This window comes from Aulostomus chinensis, chromosome 14 (assembly GCF_037954235.1).
Source record: "Aulostomus chinensis isolate RoL2024-O1b breed Wild chromosome 14, RoL_Achi_v1.0, whole genome shotgun sequence".
Classification (NCBI taxonomy): domain Eukaryota; kingdom Metazoa; phylum Chordata; class Actinopteri; order Syngnathiformes; family Aulostomidae; genus Aulostomus; species Aulostomus chinensis.
In genome coordinates, this window is record NC_141333.1 from 20450273 (window position 1) to 20476815 (window position 26543).

The 26543-nt window shown below is 45.3% G+C and overlaps 1 protein-coding gene across 6 annotated transcripts in view; it reads right to left on the reverse strand.

The window, feature by feature from the left end:
- LOC147250093 (pre-B-cell leukemia transcription factor 1-like) overlaps positions 1-26543 on the reverse strand; it is a 59576-nt gene that overhangs the window by 8115 nt on the left and 24918 nt on the right. For 5 of the 6 annotated variants that reach the window (XR_015119232.1, XR_015119231.1, XR_015119230.1 and 2 more), the window contains exons 3-6: positions 7591-7832; positions 5333-5523; positions 2740-2875; positions 223-382 (exon numbers count right to left, since the gene is read on the reverse strand). Coding sequence is in view for 3 of the 6 variants with exons in the window: in XM_086224220.1 (XP_086080346.1) it covers positions 223-382; positions 2740-2875; positions 5333-5523; positions 7591-7832 (729 nt within the window). In the remaining 3 variants the exon portion in view is untranslated. The remainder of the gene's footprint in view (positions 1-222; positions 383-2739; positions 2876-5332; positions 5524-7590; positions 7833-26543) is intronic. The other variant, XM_086224219.1, reaches the window with a different exon arrangement.

The following is a 26543-nucleotide window of genomic DNA, read 5'->3' on the forward strand; positions in this document are numbered from 1 at the left end:
TGTTACAGTAACGGGCTTCTCGTGTGGGTGTCATGTAGTCATGGTGCATTAGCAGGTGATAGGCATGTTCCTTGTTCCTGCCTAAAACTTGCATTCCTTACAAGTCAACAGCGGTAAAATAGTCTCGATTGGATAGAATGCTGTGTGTGTTGAATTGAAGTAATGCACAAAGAGGGTTGACATGTCCAATAGCTGAGCAGAGCCAGGGACTTCCTGTCTCACCTGCAGAGTTTGGAGTTGAGGGTGAATTTGCTTGGCTTCCATGTGAGGATGCATTAGCCGCATTCACGGCAGTTCTCGCAGCGTACATGTTGGCTTCTTCTTGGAACTTACCAATGTTTTTCTTGTATCTGATTCTTTTATTCCCAAACCAGTTGGAAACCTGAGCAGACAAACAAGAGAGTGTAGTTTATTGCTCATGAAATCCAAGCATTTGAGCACTGAGAGCAAATGTGTGTGACTGTGAAGGCATGTGCAGGCCTGCAGAGAGCCTGGTCAGAGGAAGGCGCGACAGAGACCAGTGCTGTGAATCCACATTAGTGCCAGGATGGAATGATTGCCAGTAACAGTCTCATTATGTTACCATGACTGCAGCTATCATCAGAACTCACGCATGCACCAATCAGTCAACATCCGCTAACAGCCATTACTGCTAATGGACTCCCAGATGAAGCCAGGGAGGTAATCCCAGCGCTAATGATAAACAACATTAAAATGAAAACCAAATCAATCCTGCAAACTTTCCAACACACAGAGAAGGTAAACACTCTCCTTTATTATGGCCTCCAAACAAAAACGCAACAAATCATTCAGCCACTGAGCAGCTTCCACAATCACGCCCAGATGCATCCTCACATCATTTGGTATAAACGAACGAAAGCAGCAGAGAAAACAATCCATTCCCAAATGATGGATCCCAAACACGAGCGGCTGTTTACTTTGTCCTAATGATCAATTCTAATAGCGATGAAACAACTTGGGTGTTATGAAGAGAGAACTGGAGTATTTGACTGTCACAAGCATCTTGGCATTCCCATGTTTATTAGTTTCTGTGACATCACAGCAGGGAACAGTCTGAGGCGGGACTTCAACCCTCCAATCCACAAGCGCACAGGAGGCATTTCACCAACTGCCATTAAACGACCAGCGAGAAGAGGAGGATTATTAACCCCAACATGGACCCATCCATCATCAGACACTTACCCTCCCTAAACAGAGTGTGTTTGAGTATGCGTGCGTGTGTGTGTGTGTGTGTGTGGGGGGGGGGGGGGGGGGGCTGATCCCAGCTGTCACTGGGTGAGAAGTGGGGTCACCATAGTCAGGTGGCCGATCCAACCCACACCTTTCCTCCATTGTTGTAGATTCTATTCCTCTACTTAGTACTGCTGTCACCCTGGTCCTTCTGAGGAGGGGAACCTGGCTGCTGCACTGAACCGGCACGTCTCTAGGGGCTATGAACCCTGCTACACGCCTCCAGTGCTGCAGCGTCACACAAATTCTGCCATCTGTCTCTCTTCTATGTTCTTGGTTGCTAAGGAAACATTACAACGCCACTTCCTGTGGGCGTGTTCCAGACTGACTGTGCTATCACAGCGTTGCAGAAGAAAGGTCAAAGGAGACAACGTGCAGCGGTCACGCCTCCGATGATGAAAACATTTGTGGTCGTTTCCAGTCTCATTATCGCCTCCCATCTTTGGCCTCAGAGGATGTTTCCTTATTTAGGAACAATATTTATTTGTCTGGATTTTTCATTTTAACTAAACAAATAAGAACATTTTGAAAAATTTTAAGTCGTTTATTTCCTTTACGTTTTGGAGGACCAGGATGTAGAATCCCATGACATCCAGTGGGCAAGAGGCAGACTCCAACCCTTCACACAGAAGTCCAACTCAGAGCTCAGATTCAAGTCCAAGTCCAGTCTCAAGTCTGCCTCCACCCTTCTTTAAATGTGGTATTTATGCCGTTTCCTCCAGTAATGCGTTTTTCTGGGTTTAGGGAGAGCCAGCAGCTCCTTCAGCCTCTCGTCACATGTGTGAGTGATTTAAGATGCAGGCTGGAGTCCCCGTCTGCCTTGGTAGCAGGGGGACATGGGAAAACCACAGCAGCCAGCAGGACCGTTTGCACATCACTACATCTGTTGAAGCTGTTCGTACCAGGAGCCTCTTATCAGAAAAAAAAAACCCAAATATGTGCGAAGAGCCACAACATAGAAATACAGTACAGTTGATCTAAACTGGTGAAAACAAAATGATAAAAACATGAACTTCAATTTCTGCTCATCATCCGACACAACTGGAATCCCCCTCACTGGAGCTCAAAAGATGGAGAGCGCACAAAACTAAAAGAGTGAATGATGTGTGACATGGTTGGTTAAGTGCGCATGTCTGTTCATGTGCTACTGGTCATGACCGCGTTTGTTCTACACGCTCTCAAATATCTGTTCACGATATGAAGACGAGAAGTGTGACAGCAGTGTTGCGTCTCACTTGTAGAAACAAAGTCACTGGTCAAAAATAGCTTCCTCTGGTTTGATTTACAAACTGGTGACATGGCATATTGATACTTGAAGTACTTTGTAGTCTCAATGAAAGGTACTGCAACAAGATTAGAGGAGCTGTCTGTACTCATGACAGTCTGAAAACACATGATCGGATTACTAGCTGCTTCACTTCCTCACATTCAATACAGAGCAAAGGGTGTGTGCGAATGTGTGTGTGTGTGTGGGGGGGGGGGTGTTACCTGGGCAACTGTGATGGCACACTTCTTTGCCAGCTCTTCCTTAGCCTCCTCGCTCGGGTAGGGGTTACTGAGGTGTGAGTAAAAGTACTCATTCAGGATCTCTGTTGCCTGTTTATTGAAGTTTCGTCTTTTCCGTCTGTGAAAGAGACAGAAGGAGGTTAGAGAGCCTCTTGTCCGGGTCGCCCCAACAAACCCTGGTGGACAGAAGTGTGTATTCTGCAGATGAGAGTGTTAAACCAATCATTCTCACGGAGACTTTGAGAAAGGTGCCCAGAAAAGTAACAGCAAGAAATACAGCACCACTGTTATGTGCCTCTACAATGAGTGCCTTTCACAGTGACCTTGACCTTTGGCCCCCAAAATCTTTTTAGTTCATCCATGACGCACAGTGGAGGCTCCTGGCAAAAAAAAAAAGTGATTCCTTTTGCTTAGAAAAGGTCTCATCTTCACCACAATCATAATGAGACTGGGGACAATCAGCCCCTGTTTATGCAGTGAAACTGTCTCTCATCATGTCAGATGAAGACTGACACCAAAGCAAAGGAAATGTTTACTGTCGACCATCCCCAGAGTAAAACTAGTAGACTGAGACCCTTCTGTCTGTCTGTCTGTGAGGTCCACGCTAGTTAGCTGAGCATAAAGAATGGTGGTGGATGAGAAGAGTTAGCATCCTCTAGATTTGGTGCGCCAGCAGTAATCCTCATCCTTTCTTACAAAGTCGAGCACAATTAGCAGCGTCGCCCTTCTAGCTAGGCTAACATTTAGCCATTGGCTAAAGGTACAATTCTCATTTAAATAATGTCTGTTATGACTGTTATTCCCAAATCTGGTTCTATGCTGCAGGGAAGACTGCTTTGGAGAAAAGTGTATATGATGACTTTTGACAGAGGCATGCCAACATGCCTATCCATTGCCATTCATGTGCTAAGCTAACTAGCACGGGTCTCAGCTGCTTAATGCAAAATAGAGGAGAGTCTCTGTCTTCTTGGCTGATACTTTATTCACAATTCTGACAGTACAAAACAAGTTCATTTGCAAGTTTGCAGATATCGTGTACATTGAATTACATGGTTGACATCAAGGGACGATAACACCAATGATTTTTTTTCCCCCACCAACAACTTCTCACAAAGATTAAGGTGACCAAACAATGATGTCAGAACTTTCTGGTAGTGGAACTTTGTGGAACTAGCTCAACATTTCAACCTTTTCTGCTGCAGAAGAGGTGGTCTGGAACGGGCCGCTGCCATTAAAGGCTCATCTGCTCATCAGTTGGACCCAATTAGAGTCCAAAATTCAAAATCGGGGCTGGAGGAACAGGTGCCTGATGTGGTTTCTTGAGGTTGGCATGGGAATGACTTGCTAAGTGAAACTTGAAACACTAATATGGCAAGTTCACAGAGTACGTTATCAAACCAGGAGTCGGCCATCTTGGAGATGTCGAATGTAAATGACGGTCAGACCGAGAGAAGCATTGGAAGATGGACCGAATCAAAAGCTACAACTACTGAGAGTGAAGCAGGATTTCCAGGGTCGGAATCTTGACTTCGTTCGAGTTGGTTCTTGTCAGGTGGAAGAAATATTAATGACATATTAAAAATAATGTGCTTCTTTGTACGCTCTGGTTCTGTGTCGTCCACTGTTAAACAATCTTAAAATCAGCTTAATTTGAGCATTCAGCACCAGCATTAATAGACTTAGAGCTGCGTGGTGTCTGAAAATCTGAAGAACTGTGATGTTACTCAGATCACAGCACGACACAATGCTGCATGGAACAGGCCTGACTGATCCAAGCTGGAACACAAACCCCACAAACACTGAGGCAGAGATATTTGGGGCTCTTGAATTGACGACCCTCCGTCTCCTGCACCGTCAGGTCATGTCTGCATGTGCCACCACCAACTAAAAAGGGCTTTACATAAGCTGGGGGGGAACTCTTTAAAATCTCTTCGCATGTACCCGCTGGAGAGGAGATTTGAGCTCAAATCTCACACCCATGTTCCTAAAGCCTGCTGGAGAAAATGTAAATGTGCGCAGCACGGCTGCAGCCATCCAGTAGATTAATCAGCAGAGCTCAGCCTTCCCCTTCCTCTCCCTTCCCCTTGTTGTCAACCCACCACCACAATCATTTGTAAGAGAATGGATAGGCAGCTTTGTACAGCAGCACATGCCTCATTTAAATGTTATGCCTCCAACTCCACTCTGAGTGAGATTTATCCTTGAAGAAATGTATGCAAATCTGGAGAACGCATCAAAAAGAACAAGCGATTACATTAAAAAAGGCAAATGGTTAACATTAAGGCATACGCGGGGAACTCTTATTGGCCTGCGTCCCCAGGTGTCTCTGGTCCAAATAGCATTCGTAGATGCAAACCAGCGTGGCGTATATGTGGTAAGTAGCAAAACCACATGTGTTGGAGCATGTTTATAGCATGACAGGCCTCCCACATCTACCATTCATATGGATATGAGGCTCGTGATGCAGAAGCTGCAGGGCTGTTAGGTTGGGAGGTTATTTGCAGCACAGAACATGGTGCATACACACACACACACACACACAAACACACACACACGTGAATACAAAGACACACACCTGGCATCAAGGAAGCGGGAGCGCAGGATCATGACAGCCTCGCAGGTGCTCTGCTTGAGCTGCATCTGGATGGAGCTGAACTTGCGGTGGATGATGCTCACCATGCGCTCGATCTCTTTGGGGGAGATCGGTCGTGTGCGTGACTGCTCTCGCAACAGGTTCATCACATGGGTGGTGAACTCGTTACACGCCTGTAACACAAACATACACACACAACAAATCAGAGTGCACTGAAGAGTTTCCCTTAAGGATAAAAATGTGAATTCATTCATTCACTCAGTGTGGCCATATCAGATCACACACACACACACACACACACACACACACACACACACACACTGACATACTGTTGTTAAGTACTCAGACAGGGGAGAAAGCAAATCCAGCTCTTGGCCTGGTGGAGCTGAAGGTGGAGCCGCGAGAGATGGAAGCGCTGATATATTTCATATTTAACAGTGTGTGAGAGGAACCAATGACAGCTGTTCTCTTCCCACACACACACTTTCACAGCTTCGCCACCCTGAGAGACACTGCAACGTTTCATCCATCCCCCCGTGTGACACCAGGCGGGAAGCTGCCATGATATTACACTGCGACTCTGTCTCTTACTGTCTCCTCTGCTTTATTTCTGCTCTCGCTGTCGATCTCTCAGGGTTCAGCTCTGTCAGCCTTTGTCTGGCTCCGTCTCTCTGCCTGTTCTTCTGCCGCAGCCACATTCATCTGAATGGGACGCACGAGTTATCAAGGCCGTGAGACTAAAGACAAGCAGCCAGAATATTCTGGTCCCAAATCTTAAACTGCTTCCAGCCTCTGTGAAGCCTGAAATCCTGGATTAATAAATTCTAGTTCTAGGCAGAAGAACCAGAACCAGAACTGCCCATGTAAGGCTTCAATACACCATCATTTCAAATCCTGAAGTAATCCAGAACTAGAACAGAATGTGCACCCTAAAAAAGGAATCTTTCAAAAGTAAATCCAGTTAATCACAATGATATCTTGTGATAAAACACTAGGCATGAATTGTATTTAGTAGGAATTGAAGATCTCAGCATCTCTGCATTTGCAGAGGAAACAACTTTTCCCAGGATGCAGACTGTCGCAGGCGGCGCAGCCCTCGTTTACGGCTAAATGTCTTGTGCTCGGAGAAGGATGCAGCTATGATTCATCTGCACTAAAGAAAAAGAAAAAGGCACATTCACTACTCTGGAAATAAGAGAAAATGAATTAGAGTAAATGCTGTAAACACCTACAGTAGTTACCCTTTATTTCTTAAGACTTGGCTTCCGTTTCTCGCTCATGTAGCACCAATCGCTGACATCAAACTTTGTGTTCAAGTTTAACGTCACTGTTCACTTTATTTTCATTTCATTTTACTGTATCAACTGCCATCAGTTGTGCAGCCAGGCCTTGCGGTATAGATAATACCAACACGCTGGTTAGTGCCACATTCACGCCACTTTTGAGTACGAATGTTGGAAATAATTTCATAAACAACAGAGCAGGCAAGTCGTTTCACATAGAAGCTGAAGGTCCGCCATTTTGGAGTCTGTTTCTTATTTCTAACTGCTGTCAGAGAAATTAAGGTTTTAGTGAACAAGGACAATTTCAAGGTTTTAAGAAAATCCTCAGGTTTCAGGAGTGGTAAAAAGTTTGAAAGTTTGAATGAAATGTTGCCATGGAAAACTGCAGTAAAACAGTTAAAATAATCAATTCATAAGTTATTAGAAAACGACTCACCTGTTATTCTAAAAATAAGTGAAATTTATTCAATAATGTAAATAAATAGATAACTACATATATGTGTGTTGTATACAAATATATATATTTACATATATAAATATATATTTATACATAATATATGCGCACAAACATATATATTTATACATACACATATATTTATACATAATATATGCGCACAAACATATATATATATTTACATATATAAATATATATTTATACATAATATATACACACAAACATATTTATATATATTTATACATACACATATATTTATATAGATAAGCACACACACGTATATACACAAACAGGTAAATGTGATGCTCTATGATATTCTTTTTATTTTCAGGGCAACATGAATAAACCCGCTGAGAGAACCTCAGAGTGGAGCGGGAGTCCGTCATTGATGGGAGGGACCCTGTCGCGTCGGCTTGCTGATGTCTCACCGTTGAAATCACCACTATAAGACTGATGTCATCATTATTATCAAACACATCATTGTTCTGGTCACACACCCTCACCTGCTCGTACTTCTCCAGCTCCGTGTGGTAGATCTGTCTGATCTGGGACAGTTTGGCCCGGTAGTCCGAGTGCTCTGCAGAGTTGTCCGCCCCAACGCCCCCTGAAGCTGCCGCTGCAGCAGCCGCCGCCGAGCCGCCGCCCTTCTCTGGACCAGATACACCCTCGGCAAGCAGCATGTTGTCCAATCGCATGAGCTGGGGGTCTGGGGGCTCTTCCTCCTGAGCCCCACGGATACTCAGCACTGCAATGACAGGAAAAGATCAGAGGTTAGTCTTAAAGGTCACACCTATGGAGGGGTGGTGCACCGTAGTAACAAACTGACAGCTGCAGAAACACACACACACACCAGCTCAGTTTGAGGCAGGTGTTTTCTCCCTAAAACATCAATATTTCCATGTAGATTTTCTTGGATTGTTTCTGTTATTCCCAAAGTCCCGCCCCTCACATGCTGCAACAGTCTGTCTGCTGCTGGTAGCGTTTCAGGGCCAATTTAAGCATCTCAGAGGGAGAAGACCAATGCAGATTTCATCAACTGACATCTGCAACTCTAATGAGACATTTTTATTATTTTTACTGTCATACTTACTTTATTTTTAATTCAGTTTTGTATTTCATTCTTCTGTGTGTTCCCCTTTTTTTCTAATATCATTCTAGTAGTTGTAGAGAATATTTTTTAGGTCAGATTTTGGAATATACCCAGTGCAATACACCACAGTACACTACGGTACAGTAGAGTACACTGCAGTACACTGGCACAGTACTACCACTGAAGTGTCAGGTAAGTGAGTGATCTAAAACTAAAACCTGTCTGCAGCAGCAAAGCAGCATCAAGCACCTGACGGTCCCACAGTCCCTCTGTCCTCCACTAGATGGCTCCCTTGCCATTCTATAGCTGTAGCCTCCCTTCCATTTCCTGAGGTGTAAACCCTCCAAGTTCAGCCCCCCCCCCCCCCCCCCCCAAGCTGTGAGGCATCCATTTCATTTCAATTGCCAGAACCTTCTCGTGGGGGTTAACTGCTGCGTAAATGCTACCAGTGGTCTGAATAACATGGGAGGGGCCAGAGCTCCTTATTAACTCAGAGACAAAGGCAGAGCTGCTGCATTAACGCCAGACTGATGTCCTGGTTGCTGGGCAAGTTGAGGATGTGTACAGGTCCCCTCAAGCATCCTCCCCAACCTCCTTTTCCTTACGTTGACTGGAAATGCAAATGGCAACTGTTGGTGAGGGGCCAAGGTGAGGGTCCATCGTATCTCACTCTCCTTCATCCCTAAGTCCCACAGCTGCTTCAGTGGCATCAACACCATAACCATGATATGACCTGAGCAGAAGCTGCTCTATCAGACCCCCCTAGAGCTGACTCTCAGTTGCCCTGACAACAGTAAAAAGCTCTGTAAAGCTCCTGATCACCTGACCCACTCTATTCAAAACAGGAAGAGAAAAATGTCACAAAAATTGAGAAGATACAAAATATCTTAATTCTTTCTTCAGGAAGTGACCATGTCTTGAAAAAATTGTGTTTGTAGTTCAACAAGAAGTGATCACATCAAGGATGAGGTATGTCTGTAGTCCAACAGGAAGTGGTCCGCTCCTGGTTCCTCCTCCAACAGGAAGTGGTCATCTCCTGGTTCCTCCCCCAGCAGCCAATAGGATTGCTCCATGTGATTGTGGTGATCGAACCAGTAAATCAGCTCTGGTGAACAGAAGTTGATGACTTCCAGGTTCAGTTCATCAAGATCATCTTCACTAATGAACACTCTGATGATGCTGGAAGCCTGGATGCTACGTTAGCAGTGCTAAGCTAACGTTAGCCTATGAAGGAGCTACACCAGGGTCACATGACTTCAAGGTCACCACCACTTAGCTTCAGGCTCCTTGTGTTTCCCCTGATGACCTTTAATGACCTCCAGGAACTCTGTAGGCTCCTCTAGACTCTTGTTAGCAACCCAGGTTCTTAAGACTCCACCACTCCAACATCCACCAGTCTGGTGTTTACTGGTGGATCTGATGTAGAACTGAACCTTCACCATCCACCGGTCTGGTGTTTACTGGTGGATCTGATGTAGAGCTGAACCTTCACCATCCACCGGTCTGGTGTTTACTGGTGGATCTGATGTAGAGCTGAACCTCCAACACCCACCGGTCTGGTGTTTACTGGTGGATCTGATGTAGAACTGAACCTCCACCATCCACCGGTCTGGTGTTTACTGGTGGATCTGATGTAAAACTGAACCTCCAACACCCACCGGTCTGGTGTTTACTGGTGGATCTGATGTAGAACTGAACCTCCACCATCCACCGGTCTGGTGTTTACTGGTGGATCTGATGTAGAACTGAACCTCCACCTTCCACCGGTCTGGTGTTTACTGGTGGATCTGATGTAGAACTGAACCTCCAACATCCTCTGGCTGGCTCTTTCTGCTTTCACAGAGGAGAGTCACAAAGAAGTAATGCAGCAGAGAAAAATGTCTTGTTCCACAACGCTAACTTATTTCCAGGTTTAGGATGCTATTCTATGAGTAAACACATAGCATGCCTTGAGCTAACAGCTACCAGGCTGCAGCTGCTGACATCGCCTCGCTAATCATTTTGTGGCCTCTCGCTGTCTCCCGCCTCCACACTGGCTGCTGATCCAGCTGTCTTGGAAGGCATCTGTCAGAAGGGACCCAGGAAGGAACAATGCAGAACGCCATGTTGGCTGTGTACTGTCATCCCTCATTGACAGCACACTATCACACTTACACTGTGTCCTCTGAGCAGGGAACAGGCTGAGGAGCTGCTGCCTCTTCCTGCCTCCTCCTCCTGATCCGATGATGATACCATCTTATGGGAACCTGCGCCAAGTGGGGTTAATGTAGAACCTCCCAGGAGGATGCGACGACTTTTAATTTAAGTGGCTAATCAGCGCGGTCCTTCTAAAGGTGACAGACATGACAGTAACAAGGTGTGGAGATGACGGTGGATTCAGTTTCAAAAGGCAGCAGTATTCAGTTAATGGATGCAAATGATGATTTATTATTCACCGAACATAATTAAAACCACGCAGGGATTATCTCAAACAAATAAAATTAATAAAGAAAAGAAAGGGATAATGTGCTCCCATAAAATGAGCTTTGCTGTGGGTCATAATTACATGAGTCAGTGAGGGCCACTTTATTGTGTAATGGCAGCCTAATTGATTCATCCTAATGTTTCCTGCTGGGCACTCCCCATCCAGTACTACTGCCACCCGCAGACCGCCGCCCCCAGGGTTACTAGCAGACATGTCGTGCTCCCTACACATTTGTGCTGCTGGGATTACCATTGTCTCAAAGTCCAGCACAATTTTCAGACAAGATTTTTTTCAAAAGTATTTTGTTCATCAAGATCATCTTCACTAATGAACCACTCTGATGATGCTGGAAGCCTGAATAAATGGTTAGCAGTGCTAAGCTAACATTAGCCTATGAAGGAACGACATCAGGGTTACATCCCAGATCCTGGTGCTGCTGGAGGAGGCTCCAGACCTGAAGAGGCTCCAGCTGCCACCCGTAGCTCCACCTGCTCACATCCCCGTCTGTCCATCAGTCTCTCCTCCTTTCTCTCTCTCTTTATCTCTGTCCGTCTTTCCTTCTGTCTCTCTGTCTTCCTCCATTCTGTCTTTGTCTCTGTCCATCAGTCTCTCCTTTCTCTCTCTTCATCTCTGTCCCACTCTTTCCTTGTCTCTCTGTCTTCCTCCATTCTCTGTCTTTGTCTCTGTCCACCAGTCTCTCCTCCTGTCTCTCTCTTTATCTCTGTCCCTCTCTCTCCTTCTGTCTCTCTGTCTTCCTCCATTCTCTGTTTTTGTCTCTGTCCATCAGTCTCTCCTCCTGTCTCTCTCTTTCCTTCTGTCTCTCTGTCTTCCTCCATTCTCTGTCTTTGTCTCTGTCCTGCTCTCTCTCCGTCCCCACTGATCCTGGACCTGCTCCACCTTCCTGCTGGTAAAGGAAGGTTCTGGTGGCTGCTGTTGCAGGATGTGCTTGCTGATGGAGAATTGTTGGGTGGAGGTTCATTGAAGGAGGGAGGTGCTGGACCTGCTCTACTTGGAAAGAGTCAGGACAGAACTTTGGTTGGGGTTTGGTGCCACACTAATAAAACTGACTTGACATCTTCAGCTGCTGGGAGCCACACACCTGATTTCACGTATCGAACCAAAGTCTGACCGACTGACCAATGAGGGAACAGAATGTTGAACAATGCGTATTTCTGGATCTTTGGACTCACCCTTATGACCGACCTCATATGAAAGTATGTGTGAGTATTACAGTATTAGGAGTGCAACTACTAGCAAGAGATACATTAAATCAACCAACTATTGCAGTAGCATGAGATTGTAGCTACAGTCGCACCTTCACAAACAGGTCACCACGGGAGGTGTCCACTGCTACCTTGCCACTCAAGACCAGAGATCATAAATGTGATGAAAATATGCAGACAAACCAAAGATGAGCAAGACTGTGGTCTAATTTGTGACTGTACCAGAACCTTGTCCAGTTTTTAATATTTTGTTTATGGTGCAGAAATATCGGGCTCAAAGAGTGCACATGTGCACTGCTATCCAGATATCTGCTGCGATCAGATTCACAGCCTGTCAAGAACCATTACCAGACCCAGTCCTCTTCTAGATGTGGAGGGCGTGTCAACAGGGACTGTCGGCATGGTGATGGGGTTACCGGGGGAAAGCCTGATGTTTAATTAATGATGTTGGGCCATTCTGTCACAGTTAGCGAGATGGATGGTCAAATGCCTCTGACAGAGATTGTGGGGGCTTGGTGCAAACCAGACACCTTTGGAGGCCTCCGTTCTCCACCCAGATGCTGAAATGTGATCCGTGGCAGTGCGTCACGGGTCGCAGCACCGCGAGACACATGCCACTCGTCAGGTGACAGCACACCCAGGCAGATCAACATCATCTCTTAGAGTTCATTCACCAGGAAGGTCAAGCCGATGGAATTGTTGTTGAACAGCACTGACCAATAGTAACTCTGCAGGTCCTCCTGACGATGAAGCAGCAGTCAAACTCGTCCGAATCCTCATCATCTTCAATACTCAACAATTACAACTACTATGATATTTCATGGCATTTATGTTGATAACATTATAAATGGCAATATGGAAATATTACAAAAAAGACCCTTTCTTTGGTCTCGTCAGCACAACATTGAACCTGCCCATCATCGAATATTATATAACACCAATTAAATAGCGCAGATCCATAAATCCAGTCCTTTGAGAAAACACAAACATTCACAATTCAGGCAACAGAATAAACAAAAGTTAGTCTGGGCAACTATTCTTCTCTTTGTTAACCCTAAATAACAACAATAACAAGAGAATATCTGAGATTTGGTGAAGCAACAACGAATCTGCGACTGAATTAAGAGGAAAACTCGATTATGTAGAGTGACAGAAGCCCGTCTCTCCTCACTGGGGACCCCTGCTAGGTAGCAAACTGCATGAAAAATCCCCTTATTGCAATTATTGTGCCTCAGCTGCAAATTGATTCAAAATATTATTGTGTGTCATTGTTCATATATTGAATAGAAAAACATATTGAAATGATAATCGTGCAATTATTCCAGGGACTGGAACCAAACACAGATGGGTTGTTGTTGTTTTCAATCTGTGGAACATCATTTGCACACTGGGGCAAGTAGTGCCTCTATATCATAGCTGGGTTTCCTTCCCTGTGACTGGGAGTTTCACCATTCTACTCATCCATCAGACAAACTGACATAGGACATTTAAATGATTTCTTGCTAAAATAAGTCGGAGTTGCAACTATGAGAATAAAAACGCAATGTTTTTTGACCTATATTAGCATGTGATTCCTCTATCTTAAAGGGAGATGTGATGTAATCTTCAACAATCCCTGCAGCCTTAAAAGCATACTCGTGTGTCTGGTGGAAGCCAAATGCTTGTGAATAATTAACCATTTGTGGTCAGGCCGTGGTCACCCTGTCTGCTTGGATTTAGCGTGACAACTCTGGCCCTATTTGTTTGCATTGGTGCTTCAGTGGACACACTTCAATGTGGGTTCAGCAGTTAATAAATCACAGTAAAGCCCCTCTTTCTCGACATGAGCCTGTGCTTTGGTGGTCCTGTCACAAGGCAGGCACCCAAGCCGAAGCGACAGCTACATGCTAATTCAACATCGGCATAATTCATTATACAGTCGCAAGTGTACTGGAATGGAAAGAAAACCAACACGCACCAGGAGGAGGACGACAGGGATCAAACTGTTAAATGTAGTTCCCTCTGCCTTTGTACAGACTTCAATCTCTAGCCACTTATAAGAAATTATACCTCACTTGTTAGCTGTGTACCAGAAGAGCTCTTGGATGTGTAAAGATTCAAATCATTTGGCCATATTTACTTTCAAAGCCTCGCCACAGTCATGGAATTCATCTCAGGGAAAAAAGGTGAAGAGGTTAATGGACAATGAAGACAATGAAGAAGGATCTGAGCAGATCCTCAGCAGTGTTGTCACAAAGACATCTGGCTTTTTACTGAATATGGTAATCTGCGATATGCGGCCACTTCCTGTAAACTGTGGTAAAATGACACATAAAAAGGGAGAAATACAGCTATTGCTCTCTAGCAATTAACAAAAAGACAAAGTCAATCAAAGCAATAAGACATTGTGCTCTTGAAGAGGTGAGAAGCACTTTAAAGCTCTCACTGCCGTCTCCCTCCTAATCGCCACTTCACACCCTCCAGTCGTCTGCTGATCCATGAAGCCAATGAGAATGTGCCACAAAGTCATCCTCTGAAGAGTGTACACACCTCTCACATTAAAACTTCTTTCTGTCACATTGTGTATGAAGGGTTAGGAGTCAGTTTATAATCCCCGACGTGAATTCACGTAAATATCTAAGATTTCTGAAAAAAGAGACAGCATTCACTTTGGTTCTGATAATAGTACCTGAACACAGTATCACAGATCGCTGCAGGGAAGAGACGTTCTGTGGCCAAACAGGATGTAAGCATGTCAAAGTTAAGGATATCACAAGAAGTGATCATGTCAGGGATGAGGTGTGGTTGTAGTTCAACAGGAAGTGGTCATCTCCTGGGTCCTCCACCAGCAGCCAATGGGATTGTTCCATCTGATTGCGGGTGATTGAACCAGAATGCAACGGTTAACAGTGCTAAGCTAATGTTAGCCTATGAACAAACTACACAAGGGTCACATGACTTCAAGGTCACCACCACCAACATTCAGGCTTCTTGTGTTTCCCCCCTGGTGAACTTCAAGGAATCCCAATGAGCTCTGGAGGCTCCTCTGGACTCTTGTTAGCAACACAGGTTCTTAAGACTCCACCATCCAGCAGTCTGGTGTTTACTGGTGGATCTGATGTAGAACTGAACCTCCACCATCCACCAGTCTGGTGTTTACTGCTGGATCTGATGTAGAACTGAACCTCCACCATCCAACGGTCTGGTGTTTACTGGTGGATCTCATGTAGACCTGAACCTCCAACACCCACCGGTCTGGTGTTTACTGGTGGATCTGATGTAGACCTGAACCTCCAACATCCACCTGTCTGGTGTTTACTGGTGGATCTGATGTAGACCTGAACCTCCACCATACACCAGTCTGGTGTTTACTGGTGGATCTGATGTAGACCTGAACCTCCACCATCCAACGGTCTGGTGTTTACTGGTGGATCTGATGTAGAACTGAACCTCCGACATCCACCAGTCTGGTGTTTACTGGTGGATCTGATGTAGAACTGAACCTCCATCATCCACCGGTCTGGTGTTTACTGGTGGATCTGATTTAGAACTGAACCTCCAACATCCACCGGTCTGGTGTTTACTGGTGGATCTGATGTAGAACTGAACCTCCGACATCCACCGGTCTGGTGTTTACTGGTGGATCTGATGTAGAACTGAACCTCCACCATCCACCGGTCTGGTGTTTACTGGTGGATCTGATGTAGAACTGAACCTCCACCATCCACCAGTCTGGTGTTTCCTGGTGGATCTGATGTAGAACTGAACCAGTCTGGCGTTTACTGGTGGATCTGATGTGCTAAAACAAAAAAATTATATTACGCTACTGCAAACAACATACATTCATTCAGGTTTGAACCAAAAACCCTGGTGATTTTTAGTCCAGGGTCCAGATGTTGAAAGTGCCTGACACGTTCCCTGGTTGCAGGGCTCATTCCTGCATCACTCCACAGCCACAGATGTTGTATTGCAAACAAAGAGTTTGAGGAGGCAACATAGAGGAGCATGTTTACATTTGTACACTGAGTGAAAACATTGACAAAAGTGTTGCTTCCCTTCATTGAAAAAAAATGACAAGGCGATGTGCAGCACCTGTGGCGAGCTAATCAGCTGCCCCTCAGGCTGCACGTCAAATCTGAGCAAACATTTCTGGCAACATGGCGTCACTGAGTAGGACTGCTCAGTCTTTGATGTCCTGCAGGATTCATATATTTGCCTGAGTGTGTCATGAACGGAGGGTGCTAGTAGCACCATGCTAGCACATCTAGTAAAGCCAGCTAACGTGACCATCCTCACTGGTTCTGAAGGGAACGTTGACCAAAGAGAGAACTGACAACAGGTAACAACTTAATCTGCACTCATCTTTAATGTACCCTGTGTTTATGCAAATGTCACTGATGCTCCAGCACATGTGATCAGATGTTGTAACTCGTGTAATTCCACCGTGCAGCTCCTTGGCTCCCATCAAGGATGGGTAGCAGTGAAGGAGCATCCAGACAAGTGTCCCGCACGCCCCACATGAGCGTCCAGCAGCGTGCACCAGACTGGGGCCGTCCGTGTCCTCAGGCCTGCCATGTCATTAGCAGTCGCCTTGATCTGCTCGACCTTATTAAAACCATTCCTTCAGGAGAGCAGACGAGCGTGTCACAGCGTGAAACCAGGCCAAGGAGGGAAGGTGACCACAGTGCCACCCTCAGCTTGTGCAGGGGGCTGAGGGGGTTTGGGTGGGGGGAGAGGGGCAGTGCTGCCTGGTCCCAGGCTCTCTGATGTCCCTGTGATTCTCTTGTCAATCTGTGTTAATGGAAGTGGTTCTGCTGCCTCATATCCTTTTCTGCAGCAGTAGGACCCCCCCCCCCCCCCCCCCCCAGCCAAGAGACCACCACATCTTTGTAGACAACTTTAATGTTGAATTGTGACTGTGCGCATGACTCCAAAATTGTTCACAAGTGTTAGGGCTTCATCTCCACCTAATAGTTGTATAAGAGTCAGTAAACACAAACTCCACATGTAGGTGTCATCATAATTCAGGGTTAATTGGCTTTGTGCTGGCTAGATCTTTGGTGGAGGTTTTCCTCTGACTGCTGAGCTCGTTAGTAAAAAAGTTAGAGCATAAACCCCAGAAGCATCCAACTGGGAAGCCTCCAGCTCTGTCTGGTTTCATCTCCTCACTACACTCACTGCTGTTTCATTTTTCACACAGCACAGCTCTCCCTCTGCCAACCAGTTTATGTAAAAGTGATTAACAGTAATTAATCCTTAATCACCATGATTAGCCAAGTCGCAGTAAATTAAGCCACATCTGGAGCAGCTGAGGGCTGGTGAGTGGCAGCATGCACACTGAGAGTGAATGCCAGTGTTGACTCAGGTCTACTGGAACCTTGTGAAAGCAAAAGCGACCGACTCACGGTGACTTACTCGTGGGACGTGCGCGCCTGTGAAATTCATTCAATGGAGCATTGTCTCATCCCGGCCTGACTGATCGTAATAGTTCGTTTGTTGTATTCTTGTACTTGTTTAGAGAGACAGCATGAAATCAATGGAGACCAACAACTAGCAACAGCACAGCTGCCCGAAAGGCCCAGGTACTCACACAGGTCCAGTATAACTGTTCACAGTTACATGAAGACCAAAGTGGCTTTTTTTCCAGCGTACCAGCCTTGTCAGGGTGAAGGCTTTCATGTGAATTAAAAATGTGGGCTCAGGACACCTGTGACACCAAGACATCTGAAATGCAAACGACGTTTTTTTGAGGGTTGTATCGCTTTAAATGTAACTGTATTACAACAGAAAATGGACGTCCTTGAAAAAAATTCGAGACGTTTTTAATGTGAAAGACTAGAAGAGGCAAAGCTTTTATGAGGGAATGGGAAAGACTAAATTCTATGCATTCATAGATACGATCACCCTGAATGGTGAATGTTACATTTCCTAAGAAATTATGTAAGTGACCAAAACTTGGCAGTTAAAGAAATTAAGGGTAAACAAGTCTGTCCCATGATTCAGATCTGCCCCAAGTATTCCTTTGTTCCTCCAACAAGAGTCATAAAAACTGCAGCAATCGTAGTAGCAGATGTTGTAGAAGTAGCAATAGCAGTAGCAGTAACAGCAGTAGTAGAAGTAGTCGTGCTGGGAGTAGTGGTGTTTTCAACCAATGTTTCTCTCCTGCCCCCCACCCCCACCCCCCCCAGCTTCAGATTAATTACACACTTTAATGAGCTGAATTATTAATGGGGTTGTTAGTTGGCAGTTTGAGGAGAAGACAGCGTCGGGGCTGGGGGGCTCTCATTAAAGCATCCCAGATCACCTTTGGGAGCAGCGGGAGGGAATAATAGGATGCTGAGGGGCTGGAGACCCCTGCAGAGGCTCCTGCACAACATGATGTCATTATGGCTGCAGCCACAGAGAAGGATCATTGCAAATAAATAATGACAACAAATGTAATTTTCCTCTAAATGTTCATGGAGGGAAGATGAGCTTGTTCACACGTTATCAGACAGGAAATGAAAGCAGGAAACTCGTTCCTCTGCTGGTCCTGACGCTCATTTATATATCTACAATATTCAATCTGCTCAACGTGTGGAAACACGAGTGTGAGTGAGTGTGTGTGTGTGTGTGTGTGTGTGTGTGTGTGTGTGTGTGTGTGTGTGTGTGTGTGTGTGTGTGTGTGTGTGTGTACCCCACATATATAATCTGGCTAAGAGAAAAACAGAAAAGGCCACTTTGTTGGGTAAAACCCTGCCTCCAGTGTCTGTCTGCTCATCTTGATGGTGTGATGACGGTGATGCTGCACCACCGTGAGCCGCTTGTCTCCAGCCTCTCACACTCACATGCAGAAAGGCAGCAGGTGAGTCTCAGTGAACAAAGAGGACAATGAGCGTCTCACCACACAGTCACATGTCGCAGCCAGATGCTCTTTTTCTACTTTGTTGCCATCGTAGGTCTTTCAGAAACCAGACGACAGCATCTGACACCTAAGATGGAAATGTGGGGGCTTCAGTGACCACTGAGTCACCATGAGATGACATCAGCACAGTCCTCTGATTAGCAATCACATGACCCAGAATGGCCTCGGTGGCCGTGCAGGCGTCTGCATGGGAGAGTCTTTGTGCAACCCCTGAAGCTCCAGACACAAAGCCCCCAGGTCACGACTGCCACAACTAAACACCCCCTTGATCACACAAGTTCCTGCTTGGGGGACAAAAAGCTCATTACTTGAGTCCCATTTGGGTCAGGGAGCAGATGCAAATGTAGGTCAGAAGGAACCCCTGTTGTCAATCAGGAAAAAGAAGGGAAGAGGAGGGTGATACAGACCACAGCCCATCCCCGCAGACCGAGGCTATCAAATCATGGGCGACGAGAAGAGGCGCCAAGCTGCAGTGGGGAAACTTAATCAGACCCATGCCTGTGAGGTCAATTTGAGCGAACTTGTACATGTGAAGCAGCTTTCAAAGCTGTGTGCTGCAGGACGGCATCAAGCTCTGTTCTCACTCAGCCATACAGCAGTGAAGCTGTGGTGCACAGAGGATGTGAGGCCGGTCTGACCCACATGCTGCAGACCTTCAGAGAATCCAGCATCCAGCTCCTTCACCAGGATCCACTGTCACTTTTCCACACTGTTTCCCTTTTAAGTTAAGAGACTGAAGAGAGCCGAGGTCCATCAGCTTTTCTCACACTTTTGGCCAATTCAAGCTCAGACAATCTCACGGCAGCACTTCTTCCAACTCGGTAGCACTTCATTTCACCTCACATTGAGCGTAGATGCAGCGCTAACTGCTTGGAGCTTGACACTTGTCTGAATAATGTTATGCTAATGTTCGAGTCTACCTGTATTTACCCCTAAGTGCAGCCAGCAATCTGTTGATTGCGAGAAAGCAATTTTCCTGAAGAGGGGGGGAGCGGGCGGTGAGGAAGACTGAATGAGAGGGTAACAAGAGATCTTCTTTAAGCTGCTGCAAAGCAATTTACAGAGGACGACAATTTTCTCTGGCTGTGAAAGGAGTGCTCTCTCTAATTGTGCCTACGCAGAAACATCAAGATACACACAAACACACGCATATCCCAAAGCAACGGTGTACGAGCATGAAAAAAGCCATAAAGGCTTCCTTTCAGCTGTAGAATATGAAAACAGAATATCTCACATAAACATTGCATGTACTTAATTAGCTTCTACATTATATATAACAAGTATGACTAAACATGGTGGCAGGCGTGAGCGAAGTGCTCCCTTCTCCCCGCCCTGGGTTCTCAGTCTGAAGCCTCCAACACTCCGCTGATGAGTGATGAGTGAGGATGTTGTCCTTTTCATCGGTTTGTTGGTCCAACAGGGCAGATGTAGAAATGAATTGCTCTTTCTGACATACAGTTTGGCTGGTGTGGGATGGGGAGGTGTCACGGCATCTAAAAATAAAGCAGGAGTGTGAGTGTGTGTGTGTGTGTGTGTGTGTGTGTGTGTGTGTGTGTGTGTGTGTGTGTGTGTGTGTGAGTGTGAGTGTGAGTGTGGGGGGGTGCCAGATTGGGCTCAGAGCTGCGCCTGCCTTGCTCTGGCTCGACTTCTATGTGCCTGTGTGATAAAGCTGCTAACAGGCCTTTATCAGGGAGCAAGAGGAAATATGCTGCTGCCAGATTAGACCCCAGACTCTGCCAAGGTTATAAACAGCCGGTTATCTGTGTCCCAAACACAGTAATCCAGGCTCTATCAGCACCCGACATATGGGCCACACACAGCACAGATAGCCTATGATGGACACTTGGTTTTAATTGCAATGAACGCCAGTTGAGCATCACTGGGAAAAAAAGGAGAACATAAAAAAGGTCTGATGTTGTGGACACCACCCACCCCCCAAACTGGCCAACGTTCACAAAGACCAACCTTGACCTTTCTGCAGAGCTGCACCTGCTCCTGAGGTGATAGCATGAGTGAAGCGGCGACACCGCCATTCTGTTTCCAGGAATCTCTAAAAGCTCTGCTGGATATTTGCTCCCACTCCAACTAGCATCTCCCTTTTCATCCGCCTCACTGGGGCTCCCTGTGTGTGTGTGTGTGTGTGTGTGTGTGTGTGTGTGTGCGTGTGTGTGTGAGTGTGTGTGTGTGTGTGTGTGCGTGTGTGTGTGTGTGCGTGTCTGTGCCGGCATGTGGGATTAGACCTTGGCAGCAGTATGTGTGCATTAATTTGATTAAGTCCTGATGGGCTGTTTTCAATTCTCACATTCAGTCTATAATCAGTAACAACAGTTGACTTCCCACAGTCGCATGTATGATAGGTCAAACTTTGCTGCTCATAAATATGTATAATAAATTTAACACATAAGGGTTTATGTATTTTTACTGACTATAAACACCCTATGTTAGCGTAGTGGTGCGGCCCAGGGTCTCCGGCTCAGCGTGATTTCCATGTTCTAATTAAGCTGCTTCTGTTTGTCTTGATTAGGAACATCGAGAGTCTTAATTGTAACACAGTTCAGATTCAGACCCTCGACTCAGACTCTCACCTGCTCTCGAGGCTCCGCCCAGCAACACGCGGTGACTCTCAATACATCAAAACCATGTCATCCCCTAGTCTAAACCACTGTGCTGTAAACTCTCCAACACGAACAGTTCCAGGGTCAGTCAGAGACGATCACCTCCTACTCATCAGTCCTGTTCTTCTACCTGCTCTGTACTGCAGATCAGTGCTGACCAGCTGCAGCATTAAAACCAGACTGCAGACTCTCGTGCCCATGTAACATTTCAAACACAGCCTGTACAAAAGGGCGTGATGTTTGTAATAATTTCCTTTTAATATTAATGACCCAAAGATTTCAAAGTCCTGTGCAACAGGGTTTTACATGTCATGTCGGGTCTCTGATATGAAGTAAATATGATGGCGTAGACCACAACCAGGAAACTACACTGCCCGCCTGTTTGTGTGTTTGAATCAACTATAAAATGGTGTGAAAACTGTCAACAAGGGGATAATTATTGGCTTTTATAGTTACGGAGATGCGTCCCAGCAGGCTCGTTGCTCTCTCCTGACAGTAAATGAAGAAACTATACAACAACATACTGTCTTTGCAGTCTTAATTACTCACGTGTTATTAGATTGATAATTAGATAGATTTGAGCTGCGAAACACTGAAATTACAGCAATGATGATACACTGCAAGAGTAATAAATGCTGATTGTTTAAGTCTTAACCCCTAAAGCGGCACTGACCTTCCACTAACTGGTGGAACAAACCAAATCAGAGCAGCATTTCACACTCGGCTAGAGGCAGAGGATGACACACAGTCACCTAGAATGAAGATGCAGCGCTGGAAATAGACCGGAAACCTGGTGAAGCCTGCCTGCCACACACATCGTACCACTGCAGCGAGACAAACTACGTCTTAATCATGATGGAAGCATGTTATTCACACGGCTCCAGTGCTGACGCTGCTGTCCAGAGACGTGTGAGAACACGCTAGCTGGCCGAGTGCCGTCCTATTTTCTGTCCATGGGAGCGGATATCAACTAAAAGCCCTGAGATGATGACGTGAGGTCAGTATTCATTCCAGACCTGGACACCACTGCTGAAATATGGACTGCACCAGTGAGTCACAAAACCTGCAAATTAGTTAGTCTGGTTCTCTGGTCCCCAGGTCAGAGAGACCTGAAATCAGGTGTGTGGTTCCAAGCAGCTGAAGATATCAGAAGGTTCAGTTCTACATCAGATCCAGCAGTAAACACCAGACCAGTGGATGGTGGAGGTTCAGTTCTACATCAGATCCACCAGTAAACACCAGACTGCTGGATGGTGGAGGTTCAGGTCTACATCAGATCCAGCAGTAAACACCAGACTGGTGGATGTCGGAGGTTCAGTTCTACATCAGATCCACCAGTAAACACCAGACTGGTGGATGGTGGAGGTTCAGTTCTACATCACATCCACCAGTAAACACCAGACCAGTGGATGGTGGAGGTTCAGTTCTACATCAGATCCACCAGTAAACACCAGACTGGTGGATGTCGGAGGTTCAGTTCTACATCACATCCACCAGTAAACACCAGACTGCTGGATGGTGAAGGTTCAGTTCTATATCAGATCCACCAGTAAACACCAGACCGGTGGATGTCGGAGGTTCAGTTCTACATCACATCCACCAGTAAACACCAGACTGCTGGATGGTGAAGGTTCAGTTCTACATCAGATCCACCAGTAAACACCAGACTGGTGGATGTCGGAGGTTCAGTTCTACATCAGATCCACCAGTAAACACCAGACTGGTGGATGTCGGAGGTTCAGTTCTACATCAGATCCACCAGTAAACACCAGACCGGTGGATGGTGAAGGTTCAGTTCTACATCAGATCCACCAGTAAACACCAGACCGGTGGATGGTGGAGGTTCAGTTCTACATCGGATCCACCCATAAACACCAGACCGGTGGATGGTGGAGGTTCAGTTCTACATCAGATCCACCAGTAAACACCAGACCGGTGGATGGTGGAGGTTCAGTTCTACATCGGATCCACCCGTAAACACCAGACCGGTGGATGTCGGAGGTTCAGGTCTACATCAGATCCACCAGTAAACACCAGACCGGTGGATGTCGGAGGTTCAGGTCTACATCAGATCCACCAGTAAACACCAGACTGCTGGATGGTGGAGTCTTAAGAACCTGTGTTGCTAACAAGAGTCCAGAGGAGCCTCCAGAGGTCATTGGGATTCCTTGAAGTTCACCAGGGGGGAAACACAAGAAGCCTGAATGTTGGTGGTGGTGACCTTGAAGTCATGTGACCCTTGTGTAGTTTGTTCATAGGTTAACGTTGCATTCAGTCTTCCAGCATCCTCATGTGGTGTTGAAACCCGTGCATTACTTATGTGTGAGTCAAAAATACAGAATGAGCCAGCAATGTATAATTAGCCTGAAGTTAATGGAGAATATCTTTCTATCTATCTGTCTATCTATCTATCTATCTATCTGTCTATCTATCTATCTATCTATCATCTATCTATCTATCTATCTATCTATCTATCTATCTATCATCTATCTATCTATCTATCTGTCTATCTATCTATCTATCTATCATCTATCTATCTATCTATCATCTATCTATCTATCTGTCTATCTATCTATCCATCCATCTATCTATCCATCCATCCATCTATCTATCCATCCATCTATCTATCCATCCATCCATCTATCTTTCTATCTATCTATCCATCCATCCATCTATCCATCCATCCATCTAACTATCTATCCATCCATCCATCTATCTATCTATCTATCTGTCTGTCTATCTATCTATCTATCCATCTATCCATCTATCTATCTATCTGTCTGTCTGTCTGTCTCTCTATCTATCTATCTATCTATCTATCCATCTATCTATCTATCTATCTATCTATCATCTATCTATCTATCTATCATCTATCTATCTATCTATCTATCATCTATCTATCTATCCATCTATCTATCTATCTATCTATCTATCTGTCTATCTATCTATCTATCATCTATCTATCTATCTATCTGTCTATCTATCTATCTATCCATCTATCTATCTATCTATCTATCATCTATCTATCTATCATCTATCTATCTATCTATCATCTATCTATCTATCTATCTATCTATCTATCTGTCTATCTATCTATCTATCTGTCTATCTATCTATCTATCTATCTATCTATCTATCTATCCATCTATCTATCTATCTATCTATCATCTATCTATCTATCTATCATCTATCTATCTATCTATCTATCATCTATCTATCTATCTATCTATCTATCTATCTGTCTATCTATCTATCTATCATCTATCTATCTATCTATCTGTCTATCTATCTATCTATCTATCATCTATCTATCATCTATCTATCTATCATCTATCTATCTATCTATCATCTATCTATCTATCTATCTATCTATCTATCTATCTATCTGTCTATCTATCTGTCTATCTTCTGTTTGTTTTCCCCCCCTGTCCTGGTCAGCAGCATCCATGTTCCTGGTGCCTCGTTGTCCTGAGGCAGTTTTACTCTGCAAAGGAGGAACCTGATAACTCCTCCTGTCACCATCTGTGTTTAACTTTATTAGGAATGGTGTTGGTTCATTGATGAAGCTACCGGACTGAGGACAGGAGGGAGAACAGGGACAGGACGGGGAAGACGGGGGGGCACAAACAACAATAGCAGAAAAACAACAAAGTAACAACAGAGGAAAAAAAAAAAGCATTGGTTGCAGAATTTCCAGTGCAGGTTTACCATTGGGTTCAATATAATTTAAAATGTCTGTGTGTGTGACTATGGATCAGTTGTGTGCCGCATGTGTGTGTGTGTGTGTGTGTGTATACACGTGTGTATGTGTGTATATGCGTGTGTATGTGTGTGTATATGCGTGTGTGTGTATAAACGTGTGTATGTGTGTATATGCATGTGTATGTGTGTGTATATGCGTGTGTATACGCGTGTGTATGTGTGTATATGCGTGTGTATGTGTATATGCGTGTGTATGTGTGTGTATACATACGTGTATGTGTGTGTATGTGTGTATACGCGTGTATGTGTGTATACACGTCTGTATGTGTGTGGAAATGCGTGTGCATGTGTGTGTATATGTGTGTGTATGTGTGTGTATATGTGTGTATACGCGTGTGTATGTGTGTATACGCGTGTATACACGTGTATATGCGTGTGTATGTGTGTGTATACGCGTGTGTACGTGTGTGTGTATGTGTGTATACGCGTGTGTATGTGTGCGCTACGGTTTGTCTTGGATGCTGTGTGTAGCTGGCTGTAGCTGATGTGGGGGGCCAGGACATCACACCCCCAGCCCAGGAGAGCAGGTCAGGACCAGGGCACCAGAGCACCCAGAAACCAGCACACGTCACCTCAGTCAGTCAACGTAAGGCACAGCTCGTTATTTACTTACGAATCCCTTACGTGCATTCAGATTCGTACATGTTGCTCTTAGAAAGTGTTGTGTTTTACACAGTTTTTTGTTCTTCCTTCCAGCTGAAGACAGAAGCAGGCTGCTGGTTCATCAATGGATCTCTGCTCAACTGCATGAAAGCAAAGAACATCGGCAGCAGGACGGATGACTTTGACGTCCGCCGGCACTTCAGATGCATTGAAATAGCAAAGTGTAGCGGGTCACTCGAACTTTGTTCAAATTTGATCTTCGGAAGAAGTGACAGTCATTTTCTAGACGTGAGCCTCTCCACCCTGGGAGCAACATGGCTGCTGCGCTGCTTGCTGTGGGCCACCTGTGCCTCTGTGCTCAGACCCCCTGAACTGAATCTTACCTACCCAAAAATTGATTCCCTCCCCTGCAGTGTTACATCCCCTGGCTTCCACCAGTCTGTTATGACAAAGGGAGAGCAGCACTTGGGTTCAGGATCCAGGCTCCTAATGAGCCTCTCGGTTCCAGTATGTTGCATAAAGCCATTACCTTCCACTACATTACCTCATTCATTTCTTCTGTGTGGACAGCTTCCTTCTCCCATGAGCATTGCTTTGTACTGCACACACACACACACACACACACACACACACACACACACACACACACACACACACACACTCTAGTAGAGTCAGTCTATAAAGTCACTATTTTACATAGACATTGGGATCACCGGGAGATACCAGGCAGGGAAAAAGAAACTCTGCTGGCAGCAGATCTGTTATGCAGAGAAAGAAAGGAGAGAAAAACAGAAAGAGAGAAACATGAAATGTCTC